The following is a 14,087-nucleotide window of genomic DNA, read 5'->3' as shown; positions in this document are numbered from 1 at the left end:
CAGAAATCTAAAGGGAGATAAAGGCATCAAAGGGAAAGGGGGATGGAAGGAGGTAGAAGAAGGTAAAGGAGGGATAAATGGTGATGGAAGGAGACTCGACTTTGGGTGGTGATCACACAACACAATATATAGATGATGTATTATAGAATTGTGCACCTGAAACCTACATTATTTTATTAATAAATATCACCCCGATAAATTCATTAAAAATATTTTAAAAGGGAAATAAAAATACATAGAACTGAAAGAAAATATAAATACATATAATTTGTGGGACACAGCTAAAGCCATAATGAAAGGATATTTACAGCACTAAATGCTTGCCAGAGGGAAAGGAGTGGGAGTGGGAAGTTAAAGGAGCCTAATATATGGTGAGAGAAGATTTGATATTGGGTGGTTGGCACACAGTACAATGTACAGATCTTGTATCATAGAAATCTATACCTGAAACTTATATGATCTTATTAACCAATCACCCCAATAATTTAAAAAAAGAAAATAAGAAAGGTCTCAAATCAATAATCTAACTTCCTATATCAAGATACTATACAAAAAAGAGCAAAATATACCAAAAGCAAGCAAAGGAAGTAAATAATACAGACAAAAGCAATACACTTCAGTGGAAGTGTAAACAGAAAAATAGTAGAAGAGATCAATAAATCTAAAATATAGTCATTTTGGGGAAAAAATCAATAAGCATGATAAACCAGCAAGACTGACAAAGAAAAAAGGGAGGCGACACAAATTACTAGTATCAGCAATTAAATAAGGGATAGTAATAAAGACCCTGCTGACATCAAAAGGGTAATAAGGGAATACTGTGAACAATTATAGTCATATAAATTTGACAGTCTAGATGAAATAGACTATTTACTTGACAATCAGAAGTTACCACAACTCACCCAATATGAAACAGATCATTTGAATAGACCTATAACTATTAAGGCATTGAATTTAGAATTAAAAAAAACTCCCAAACAAATATGCAGGTCCAGATATTTTCACTGGAGGATTCTACCAAATGTTTAAAAGAATTAGCTGGGTGTGGCTCAGCTATTAAGTGTTGATCTATGATCCAGGAGATCATGGTTCAATTCCCAGTCAGGGCACATGCCCGGGTTGGGGGATTAATCCCCAGCATGAGGCGTGCAGGAGGCAGCCAATCAATGGCTGTCTCAACATTAATGTTTCTATCTCTCTCCCCGCCTCTCCTTTCTTCTCTCTGAAATCAATAAAGACATATTTAAAAAGAAGAATTAATGCCAAGCCTATTCAGGGTCTTCCAAAAAATAGAAAAGGAAGAACCACTTCTCATTTCATTTTCTGAAGCTATTATTATTATTATCCTGATAACAAAACCAAAGATAATACAAGAAAGAGAAACTACAGACCATTGTCTCTCATAATTTTAGATGCAAAAATCCTTAGGAGTTTTTTGTAGAAATAGGTCATGAATGCACTTCGGATGAGAATCCCACATCCAGAGATAATATTAAGGATGTTTCCAAGGCTCAGGTTCTGCAGAGCATATGTTCCCCATATCACTGTCTCTTTATAATACAGAATGTGTGCCACTAAATATAATATTTAAGTTTTACAAATATGACACCAGTTCCAAAATTTGTATGAGTAACAAAGGTTTGAGACCAAATATCAAATTTAGAAATTGTCTTCACTAGACAAAACCAGATTATCTTCAGAATCCTTTCTTGCAAACACATGTATTCTTTTAAGTCATACTCCCACAGAATCTCTCTTGGTCTATTTCTCCCTTCATTGTAGGGGAATTTACTGCTCCAGTGGTCTCTAGCCTTCCACAGTTTAAGAAAAGCAAGGCACTTGGTTTTCCATCTCTCACTGCCAGGGGTCTGGTGGGGAAGGGGTAGAAAGTAGAATGGAGAAGAGCAGGGCAGCAGATATAAATTAGAGTCAGGTTTTGCTATAGCAGTGAGGAGAGGCTAAGGGCATTTCACATTAAAGAATAATACAGGATGGGGCAAAAGTATGTTTACAGTTTTTCAGATGGAAAATAATACAGTAACAAATAAGTAATAATGCAAAAATAAACTCTGTGTTTCCCGCACTCACAACTATAAATTTACTTTTGTCCCACCCTGTATTTCCCAAACACTTTACTGAATGCTAGTCACATACTAACCAGTGTTTGCTGATCTGACCAAACTATAAAGCAACCTTTTTTTCATCAAAATACAGTGTAATCAGTTCTTGTTAAAAAAACATTTTTATTTGAAAATTTCTGTTCTTAATTAAGGGAAGCATCTTAACCTAACAGTTTGTTAGTGTTGTTCTCACACCCACTTTTGACCCCATCTCACCTGTAAAATATAGCGAATTTGCTGTTTAGTAAACTCTGACAATCCTTTAGGAATCAAGGATTCAATGTCTTCTGACTGTAAAAAAAAAAAAAAGAAAAAAAAAAAGAGATACTTATCCATTGAACAGTTAGTTACACATTAGTATTTTAATCTTAGGGTCAGTAGTCCACAAACTTGTGCATCGGACTTATTTTTAGGGACATCAAAAGCTTATTTCACTTTTTGGGTATTAGTTGCTACAAATTTCGTTTCTAGCCTTATAGCTTCTTACTTTTTAAAAACAGTTTATACTACATGCACCATGGAAAGAATCCTGAATTTCAGGCATTTTAGGTAAAAGCTTTGGGCAACCAATCATATATTCCATTTCTATTTTTTCAAAAGAGTAATTTAAAAAACAATAGGATGGCCCTGGCCAGGTGCTCAGTTGGTTGGGGTGTCAAAAGGTTGCTGCTGGTTCAGATCCCTGGTCAGGACGTGCAAGGGACCCAACTGACTGATGTTTTTCTCTCACATTAATGTTTCTCTCTCTCTCTCTCCTGTCCTCTCTCTCTAAAATCAGCAAAAACATATCCTTGGGTGAGGATTTAAAAACAATAAACTAAATTAAAAAAGATAAAAACAAGAGGATGACCTCTTAAATCCCATTAAACACTTTATTTCAATGTATCTTTCAACAACCTTCTGGAAATTTTGTTGCATGGTAGATATGACATTTTAGAAGATGATTTTAAACAATGAAAATTTGGAGAAATAAAATAATATTAAGGGTTTATGAAAAATTTACATAGAGCTGTGGTGATTTTGGAAAGATGATATTGCCACAGCAATACTGAGAAGCCTCAACCAATTTTAAGTGAGAAGGTGAACTGAAGTCAGTATTTTAAAAGGCAATTTAGGGCTTAATGAAAAATTGTAAGAAATGCAGGATATCAATAAATTGGAAAAAAGATAAAAACACAAAAGAAGCCATTGTGGTTTATTACATTGCAATATGTTCTTTATTTGATGACTTATTCCATTAAAAGTAATTATTAACAAAATGTGAATATATAATAGAATTAATACTTGGAAAATTTTTTTGAGTTGCTAACTATTTATCATAGGACATACAAGGTTTCAAAATACCTTAAAACTGAATTTTCTATTTATTTAGTTAATGTAGATTTCAGTTTTATAAAGCAGACAATATGTGGTCAATGAAATTTTAAATGTACTGATAAAGACAATTTAAATCATAAAGTGGTAGCTGATAAACACTTTTGTGTGAAAGGTTTAAGATTATTATTTTTACATTCATTACAAACATATAAATGGCTATATCATTTTAAAAGCAATATGATTATTTTTGGTTCCAAGTTTAGTAAAGTTACCAAACTAACCTGTGTTCCCAGTCTAACAAAGGTACCAAACTAAAATAATATTGTTAGTGCAAATATCAGAATTTGCTTTGTTACCAATTATGTTTGATTTTTAACTCTTTACACTTACCTCATCTGTGGACTCAAACTCCTGTTTACTGCAAAAATGAAAAAAAAGGACAGACAACCTTAGGGAAATGTATACATTGATCATACATAAATGCTAATGTTCTAATTTTATCTCACTTTTCAATATATCACAATAGCACCAATTCAATTTGTAATCCAAATGAAAAATTTTAAAATAACTAAAATGTCATTTCACAAATATAAAGATAATTTTCCTGTAACCAGCTAATCTGTTAAAAATAAACAATACCCAAATAACAAACCAATAGAATATGCAGAATTGGTTTTTACCGTCCATTAACCATCTTTTGAAGCTAGATGTATAAGTCCTAAGTGCTTGACACTAAATGCTACCTGAGTGAATAAATAATGATAATAGTTGTTCTGTATTTACACCTCTTTTTTCTCTTTGTATTGCTCCTTTTCAGCGCTCATTCCAGCTTCTCTCTACAGTGTCTTCAAGTTTTATCAAAATCCAAAAGTGCAAGACAAGATTGAGTAATTCATTCAATCAACATGACAGTATAAATGGCAGAGACAGAGCTTAAAGGGATATTGGAATGTTTGCATAGGTATAGATCTTAAGCAACATGACTAAAATTTTAGTATAATAATAGAATTTCCAGCATCAAAATGAAGGTTTGGCCACGAGGGTTGGAAGGCCTCCCTGTTTTCCTTATTGTTGACACTATTACAGATGTCCCCATCATCCCCTTTACTCACCTCCTTTTTGAAGCCATGTTACGTAGGCAAGTACTAGAAGAGAATTGCTAGTAATTATATCAGTCTGGCACTTGCTTCTTTGGGGAGTGGTGAATGTGGTGAAGGGTACAATTTCTAGTGTTGTAAGTGGCAGCAGACAGGGCTTTATTTTAACCTACTTGTTCCTTCTGCACTTAGTGGAAGAATTGGGCCCTAAATACATTTAGTGACCATATTTCTCAAACAAAAAATCAAACAGTACACATGTTCTGACAGCAAAATAGAATATCTTAAAGTAAGATAGTCTTAGAAAATCACAGATATATGATTGACATACCCTCAGTAAAACAGAAAAGTGATTTAGAGATATTAAGCTAGTACATTAGCTCCTACATTTACAATCTTCTAAGTAAGTGCTTGTGAGTAATATATTCCTTAATGAAATAAATGAGTCACTCACTGTGCAAAACCTCTTGCATGCATTTATAAAAAATATCTGAGCTAATGTGGAGAAGAAATTAAGATTCCATTTACCAAGACATGACTGCCTATGTGCAATCATATGTATGTATGTATATATGTATGTATGTGGCATTTTCTGTGTTGCTCAAAATAATAGAAATTGTGGGGAAGCCCTAGCAAACAAAATGAAATATCTTCTACTTATTTAGTGTTTTACTAAAGTAACTGCATGCATATATTGGAAGGTAAAACAAGTTAAATATGAATCATAATGCTGTTTTAGTAATGTTGCATTACTGTTAAATTAAATCATCACTATTAATAGGCCTTTTATGCTTAAAATTCCAATTCCAATTTCAACCTAGTACACATGTCGCTAGTACCTTACTTTTTTCTACAAATAAGAAAATAATACAAAGAAACAAAACAAGAAACAGTCAACAGCCCTTAATACTGGAATATTAAACAGTAACCAGAATGTTTTTATGAGACAACCTTCTTTCATTTTGACCCTGGAGCCCACTCCTTGCTGAATTGCAATTTGGAAAGAAAAGTGGAGACAAAAGGGGAAGGAGAGAGGGAGAAAGTGGAAAAAGAGCAGAGCAGGCAGGTGGAAAGGTCAGAGTGTGAATTACATCTCTATTCAGCACTGGGGGTTGGTGGCTAGAATTACATTGGGGAAAAAATAGAGTGGCACTCAATTTATACGATCTCATCTCCTAGGAAGAAAGAAATGTAGCACAGAAAAACAAAAACAAAAAAAGAAGGGAAAGAAGGAAAAAATGAAGAGAAAGAAACCAACAACCTTATGACAAACAGAAACATATAAACACCAAAATTGAGACCTTCTCCATCCTGGATTGTTTACTAATGTGCAGATGCTAGCTTTTGATTTTTTGATTTTGTTTTTGTTATTTTTAGTTGCTCTAGGAATTAAATTCAAAGCTTTGCAGTGTTTAATTACACATTTAGGTCATCCATGTATATTTATCAAAACCCCTAAATGAAAGGAAGTGCTTTCAAAACCCCAGATTATATCTTTCCTTAGATGATTATTATGAAATAATTGAACTTTCCTTGTTTAGTTATTATTTCTACTTCTATTTAGTATGAGACTAATACATTTAGAATATATTGAACTCTCATTCTGTAAACCTTTTTGAGTAGCAACTTCGTCAAAGCCATGTTCTTTGAACTCTTTGGGGGCAATACAAAACACAAATATTATCTTGTTCTGTACTTTATACAAACATAATTGTTTCAAGACAAAATTTGCACAATATAAAATTGGTCTAAATTCTGTGTCCTCAGACATTTGATGATTCAAAATTTTGATAATTTCTTTAAATTGTCAGCAATACTTAAAAAATTTGGAGATACATATCTAGTATTGAAAGGTTAAGTGATTTGCCCAAAGAGAAATGCTCTCAGAGTATAGGTACTAGTCCCAGATTTTGCCACTTTTGTAGTTCTAGGTCAGCAATTTGCAACCTTTTTCATCTCATGGCACACATAAACTAATTACTAAAATTCTGCGGCACACCAAAAAATATATTCTATTTTTTGCCAATGTGACAAAAATTAGGTATAATTTTGATTCATTCACACCAGACAGCTATTGTGTTGACGGCTGTCACTTTTTAATTTAACTATCTAAGGGAAAGAGGTCAGTGCCCCTGACTAAAATAGTCAAGCACTGCATGTTTTAAAAGTACTTGAGGTACACCGGTTGAAAAATCACTGCCCCAGGTCAATGGTTCTCAAACTTGAGAAAATATCAGAATCTTCTGGGGTGCTTGTTATTGGGCCTTACCCTCAGAGTTTCTCATTCTATAGGTCTGTTTCCAAGTTTTCACATGCTGCTGATGCTGCTTGTGAGTACATATCTTGAACCATTTATTGCTTATAAGAAAACTATGAGATAAGCATTATTATTATAAGCCCTGTTTTCCTCATGAAGAAACCAAGTAACAGAGAGGTTAAACATGTTACTTGATATTACACATCTAGCATGTAACAAAAGCTGGGATGTGAATTCAACCTATGAACTCTGGATCTAGAATTAGGGTACTTAAGACTATGTCTCTATATGCTTTTGATTTCATAATGTGACATTTTGATAGAAATATTCACTGGGCATTCTTAATGAACAGAAGAGGAACACCGAGACAAAAATGAGCATCTAAGGAAGACTGTGGAAAAGCTAAATCGTAGTTTATAGCTAAAGAGTACTCAAAAATGTTTTAATTCATCTCAAGCACTTAGAAGGTGTGTGACTTTAAGTTAATAACTTAGCCTTTTTGAGTCCTCATTTGAAACTTTCTAGGGTTACTGTGTGAATTATATAATATAAAAAAACACAGTGGCACATAGTAGACAGTAAATAATTAACTACTTAGAGTGAGGGAAAAGGTTTTAAGGTAGTGAGTTACACAAATGGATCAATCTGTGAAATAGTTGTTTGGGTAATCAGAGAAGGTGTTGTTTAGTATAAACAAAAATGAAGGCTTAGCTTCGAAAATGGGAATCATGCATTTATAATGACCCCAATTCAAATAAATGCTGTGCTTTGCTGTAACAGTGCTTAATTGCATGGATGTAACAGTAAAGAAGGCATTCATTCAACAAATATTTATTGAGTACCACACTAAACCAGTCACCAAGGAAACCAGGGTAAATAAAACAACCCTCATAGAGCTCTCTGAATTCTAGTAGTGCAGGTTGGGTACTGGATGGATGGGATGGTGATAAAAAGAAACAATAAATAAAGCAGAGAGCTAAACTAATCCTGAGTTGAGATTTTTCTAAGTGAGAAGGACAATAAGACGAGGCAAGGTAGTTGAGGGTGATGATAAGAGAATGGTTGCAGTCATAAATATAAAAGCAACAAAAAGGAGGAGGGAGCTAATAAATGGAGAGAAATAAATGTAATCAATGGATAGAACAGATTATGCACAACAGATTAAAGCTCTCTAAGAAATACAAGAATCTAGTTAGTGAGTCACAACTAGAAAAAATTCTACTGACTTTCTCCACCAGATTTTTATGAATTTGTGGGGTTTTCCTAGATTTTGCCTGATAGATGATCACATCTGCAGGGTGGGCAAAAGTAGGTTTACAATTGTTCTTATGGAAAATAATACAATAATTAATCAAAAAATACAAGTATAAACACTTTGTTTCACGTCCTCACAACTGCAGGCCTACTTTTGCCCTACCCTGTAAAATGTGACTATGTATTAGAAGACAATTTTTGAGGTGATACTTATGAGAATTTCTGACATAATAAGCTCTTATCTACACATGAACAGTTGATAAATTGTTTATTTGTATGTAAATATATAATTATGTGTTATATTGTATATTATTGTGTAACATACATATAAAGCAATAAAAGTATGTATGTTACACAGTAATATACAATATAATGCATAATCATATTTATATTTGATATATTATATACAATATAGTTTTAAAATATTACATAATATTTGTAATATATAAGATTGAATGTATATTAAACTCTGGTCTTCATATGTTGAGCACACATCAGTGGAAGATAAACAGTAATGTACTGGCAATGGGATTGTATCTTGTATCATCAGTGTAATATCTTAAAACAAGTTATAGTTTATCATGCATTTTTGAGCTCCTTGACCAAGAGGCTGCATTTGCCATCAAAATACATTACAAAAGAAGGTATATAGAATTCTTTACTGATCCTAAAATGGCTGGTGTGATCTCTTTGATGATTTTCATAAAGTACATTAACTCTTAAAATGAGACATTTACTTATATCTGCCCATATAATTGTTCTGTTTCTCCATTAAAAGTACTAGAGTTTTGCTGTGGACCTAAAATGGCTCTAAAAATAGTCTGTTAAAAATACTAGAGTATTGTGAAATGTTTGATAGGTACGCCATCAAAGCAAATTATATATTTACCCCACCTTCCTCCAATTCTCCGCAAATGTTCTAATAGGCAGTGATATAGATCTGTATTTTTGCGACTTAGATCAGCAAGTAACTCTCCAAAATATTTGGGATCCAATTTTTCAGGGCCATCATCCTGAATTATCACCTGAAGAAAACATCAACATCAATTATAAACCATAGTCAGCATTTCTACATTCACAGATGTTTTGATATGAAATGAAAAAAGTGAAATAACCAATTAATATGAGTAACTAATTACAAATTCACCTTATGAATCAAACTACAAAATTTTTTTATATCTAAGGTATACATTTTCAATATGGGAGGAATTTAAAGGAAAAGCAACATTGTAATAACATTTTCAATTTCATTTCCTACAAGTCTAAGTGACCTAATGAATGCAAAACTTGAATAATTTACATAATAATTCTGGAAAATAGATGCTTAAGTAAAACAGTAAAACAAGTAAATGAAAATCTCTGAATTGTCCATTATCACCACCTGGCTTATACATCTGTCCCATTTTGGAAAATAAAATGTGAATTACTTGAATTATACTGACTATAGAAGAATTAATTTCATTTGGACTTGCATCTTCTCAGTGAAAGCTTGTTTTATTAGTATATCTTTAAGTTAGATTAAATAAACCTTCTTAATGCAATGCGTTTTTAATATATTTCTTGTTGAATTCCCTCCATTTATTATTTGGACTGAATATTCAATCAATATGACATTGGAAAGAGTAGCTCAGGGCCAAAGAGAAAATTCTTAGACCCCAGAGACTTTTGAAATCTTAAATACAAATTACTATGAATAGTGTCCTAAATAAGACCTATTCTATTAACTTCATATTCTTTGGTCCCAATCTTTTTAATATTGTTATCCACTTTGCCTCTCATCCCCAAAACAACACTACCTTGGAGGTTAATAACTTAGGTTGCATTTCATACTATCTTTGATATTGCATGTGGGACCAAAGGTTTCCTATAAACACAGATATTCTTAAGTATATGTATGATAAATGGGTTTCAAATTTCACCAATGATACTTCCTTTCAACCTGTCCACTGTTTGCAAACCCTAAAAAATCATGCATGCTGAGGCAAATAAAAGGATTGCAAAGTAAACAAAGATGAGCTTTCATAATTACGCCTGTGATATTATAATCTATTTATAAAATACAGATAAATAGGAAAAAGCCATACTCAAGATACAGTATAGTATGATCATGTTTTTGTTAAGATATACATTTTTCACATTTAAAAAAGTCTGAGTGAATACATGAAAATGTTTTCTTGTCCATGTACTCTTTCAAGTTGCTTTCTTAGAGAAGTAATGATTGCTTCTTAAACAGGGTAGTCTTTGTTACACAGTATATTAAAATGCCATAGAATTAGTAAGTTGTGTGTATTCAGTATAAAACCTTTAAATGCTTACATGACCATAGTAATACATTCTATTTCCCAAGGTGTTCTCTGTTTCAGCAATCGCAGATTTCACTTTCTTGGGCATACATCATGTTATTTTGGCCTCTAGTCTTTACTCACATTTTGACTACTTCGAATACTCTAACAATTCCTGTGTATCCAAATCTTACCCATCCTTTGAAATCCATCTCAAGATCTACTACCACCATGAAAACTGAAACTATTCTAGTCAGTAAGCTAATTCAATTGAGCTCTTCGTGCTCAATTATCTTGAATTTTTCATATTATTTTACATACGTAAACCTTGTTCTCTCAGCACCCTCTCCCTAACTAAAAGAAATAAACAAACTTAAGAGTAAAAGAATGAGTCATACCTTTTGGTATATCCCATAGTATCTAGCACAATATTTATTGAGCACCCTATAGTTGCTCATTAAGTACTTGTTAAATTGAAAAAGTTATCTGCCTGGTTAGAAGTGACCCCAGATGCCAGATGATTCTACAAATAGTGTGTGTGTTTTTAAAGATCTCTATCTTAAAGCAGCTAACTAATAATTATTAAAAATAAAATAAAAGAAAAAGAAACCCAAAAAAGAGCATAGGTACACTTCCGATCACTATTTGACTATAATAATGGCCAAGCAGTCCAACATATTGTCTCTGAGTGCAGGTAAAAAACAAAAAACTTTTATTAAAATTGCTGCCACAAACCCAAGGCAAGGCAACAATGTTTAGGTGTGAAAGCAGAGGTAAATTACTTATCATTTCTCAGAAAATTTGTAGAAAGAAAGTACTTTGTAAGGGGAAACCATAGGTCTCACCTCAAAAGTTCCTGTCCTGGTTCCAATTTGGGGTTTTGTGTGTGTTTAACTTAATTTATCTTTGAAAGTATTACAGATGTCCCCCATTTTTTTTTTTTAAATATATCTTTATTGATTTCAGAGAGAGGAAAGGAGAGGGAGAGAGAGAGATAGAAACATCAATGATGAGAGTCATTGATCAAGCCAGCAACCCGGGCATGTGTCCTGACCGGGAATCGAACCCCGATCGCCTGGATCCTAGGTCGACGCTCAACCGCTGAGCCACGCCCGGCCGGGCCCCCATTTTTTTTTTTATTTGCGGTCTATGAGATTCCAGGAGTGGAATTTTCTTGCTAACATCTATACTATATAAACTTTCATATTCAAAGATGATACCTTTGACCAACCATATTTACAAAGTTTAATGGTAGTGATAATAGAGCCCTGCAGATAGTAGGCACACAATAATTATAGATTTTGGCTGAGCTATCTAAATTTTCTGACCTGCCCACTCTCCTCAAACTTAGTGCCACACATTTGTGAGAAACGTTGCTCAGGACTAGGGATAGTTTGTAGGCAAGGTACAGTCACAACCCAGTAGTACAGGGCATTGGCTTAATTAAATGTATTCCCACTAGGTAACTGGCTTAAGTGTGTGCATTTTTCACCTCTTTAGAAGGGTTGCTTAGCAGATTATTAAGTATTTAAAATGCCAGTTACATAAAAGGGATTATACATAAATGCTTACCCCTTTAAAAGGTCATGAACATGGTAAGTAACAATGTCTGCTCTGCTTAGACTTTAGTGGGTAGTAACATTTTGCTAAAAACAAAACATCACTATTAATAAAAGGTTACAATGTATAGATTACTATCCTGCAAAGCACATAATGATACGATAACATTTTAGATAAGGTTACTGCTTCATTTATCTTGCTTTGATTTGGTACATTTAATAGCTTTTAGACTGATTGAAACCACAGTTAATCTAGTGGACTTTAATCCCTGTGAAATTAAATACATTTTAGGTACAATGTCATTTGAATATGAAACCAAAATGATGATGCATGCATCTAGGTAGAACCATGGAAAACATACATAAATTAGTTTTCTAAAAAATAATTTGAAACCAGATTTTGGTGCATTTTATTTTCAAAAATATTTTAATATCTTTTGCTTTGTGGAAAGCACTTTAGTTTCATTAAAAAATATCATTACAATGAGAACCAGTTGATACTTGGTTCTTATATTGATACTTGGAAAGATCTGTAGCCTGGTGTTGGGGGAGGAAGAAGATAGAGAATTGAACATTCATTTGAGCAACTGCTATGTGCTTGGCACTAAGCCAGGCACTTTACATATTTTATTTCATTAAACTGTGTTGTAGATACACTACACATTAGGTATGATTCTGTCTCTTTTACAGATGGGGAAACTGAGGTTCAGTACAGTTAAGTCAATGACTTCAGTCCAGTTAAATCAATCACCTAAGATCACACAGCTCAGTACAATCAGTTTTTATAACCCCAAATAATTAAATTGAAAGTCTATGTTTTTCCCCACCTTATTATGCTACTTCCAATTACAATTTAACTCTAAACACAAAACTAAAAATTGTCCAGCCTTTAGTTTTAAAAGAGGCTAACTTACTTCTGCTCTATTACTCTTTAAAGATACTCTTCCGCCATGTGGAAGTGAAATATAAACACCAAGGAGCCTAGATGACAGAACTCACTCCCTGTCATCCTTTGTCCATGGGATCTGCACAACCAGGTTACCCCATCTTCACTCTGTCCAAGAATGAACCCAATTCTATGTAACCCCATACAAGTGGAATTACCAGTTCTAAGCTTCCCAGGGCACTGTTCTATTTTCTGTAGCACTTCAACTTTATCATCATAAACTATTGAAAAACTGGAAAAATATTATCTATACAAAAAGCCACCAGTGTTTAACAAATCTCGAACTGAAGTATGAATAATAAAATAGAAAGTAATATATTAATTACCCAACTCTACTCATTTTCTAAATAAACAATATCTGGTCTGGTCAAATATATTATGAGTTGTACTAAGCTAATGAAACAATATAGCATCATCATCACCACTGGTCAAGATTCTTAATCCTATATATTATTCCCATCTCTGATAATTGTCCCTCATTCCCTTTCTACTGTCATTACTCTAGCTTAAGTGTCACACTTAGACTACTGAAATAGCTTCTAATAATCCTCCCTCTGTAAATCTTGCATGGCATTTTTTCATGTTGTAGACTTTATATAGTTTATGAAGCACTTTCAGCATATATTTTCATTTAGTCTTTACATCAATCCTGTGAAGTAGACATTACTATATAAATTTTGTGGATGAGGATGTTTCTGAGAAATTTACTAAGAACACACAGCTTGAAAGGGACAGAACTGAAACTGGAACCCAGGTCTTCCTACCTGGAAGCTAGTCCACTTTCTGTTATATCACCAATACCTCCCCACTAGCAGACTCTTAATCTAGTGCTCTATTTATGTTTACACTATTGATCAAATACTCTCCACATTTCTGACTCAACTTCAAAAGGAAACTCTCAATAAACTCTGGCTACCTATGTATGACTCGTGGCTGTTCCACCACATGCTAGCTGTGCAAGCCTTTGCAAGTAACTTAACCTCTCTCTAAACTTTAGTTTCCTTATCTGAACAGTAAGAATAACAAAGAGCCTTCTTCATATGATCACTGTAAGAAGAAAATTAATCAATATACTAATCTATCTTGTACAAAGCTTCTAAGATTAACCTAAAACACACCTATCAGTATTTTCCTACTTAATAACCTTCACTCATTCTGCACTGCTTACCAAAAAAGTTCAACATTTTAAACTTAACATTTAGACCTCATGATCTGGTACTCCTCATTCTATGTCTTCCTTTCTATACAAACCAAA

The 14,087-nt window shown here is 33.2% G+C and overlaps 1 protein-coding gene across 1 annotated transcript in view; it reads right to left on the bottom strand.

Moving 5' to 3' along the window:
- Nucleotides 1-14,087, bottom strand: part of POF1B (POF1B actin binding protein) — a 67,150-nt gene that overhangs the window by 20,894 nt on the left and 32,169 nt on the right. The window contains exons 7-9 of the mRNA XM_081125790.1: nucleotides 8,940-9,070; nucleotides 3,828-3,855; nucleotides 2,337-2,411 (exon numbers count right to left, since the gene is read on the bottom strand). Coding sequence (XP_080981916.1) covers nucleotides 2,337-2,411; nucleotides 3,828-3,855; nucleotides 8,940-9,070 — 234 coding nt within the window. The remainder of the gene's footprint in view (nucleotides 1-2,336; nucleotides 2,412-3,827; nucleotides 3,856-8,939; nucleotides 9,071-14,087) is intronic.

Source organism: Miniopterus schreibersii (genome assembly GCF_964146895.1).
Source record: "Miniopterus schreibersii genome assembly, chromosome: X".
In the NCBI taxonomy this organism is placed as follows: Eukaryota; Metazoa; Chordata; class Mammalia; order Chiroptera; family Miniopteridae; genus Miniopterus; species Miniopterus schreibersii.
This window is presented reverse-complemented; position numbering and strand designations above follow the sequence as displayed.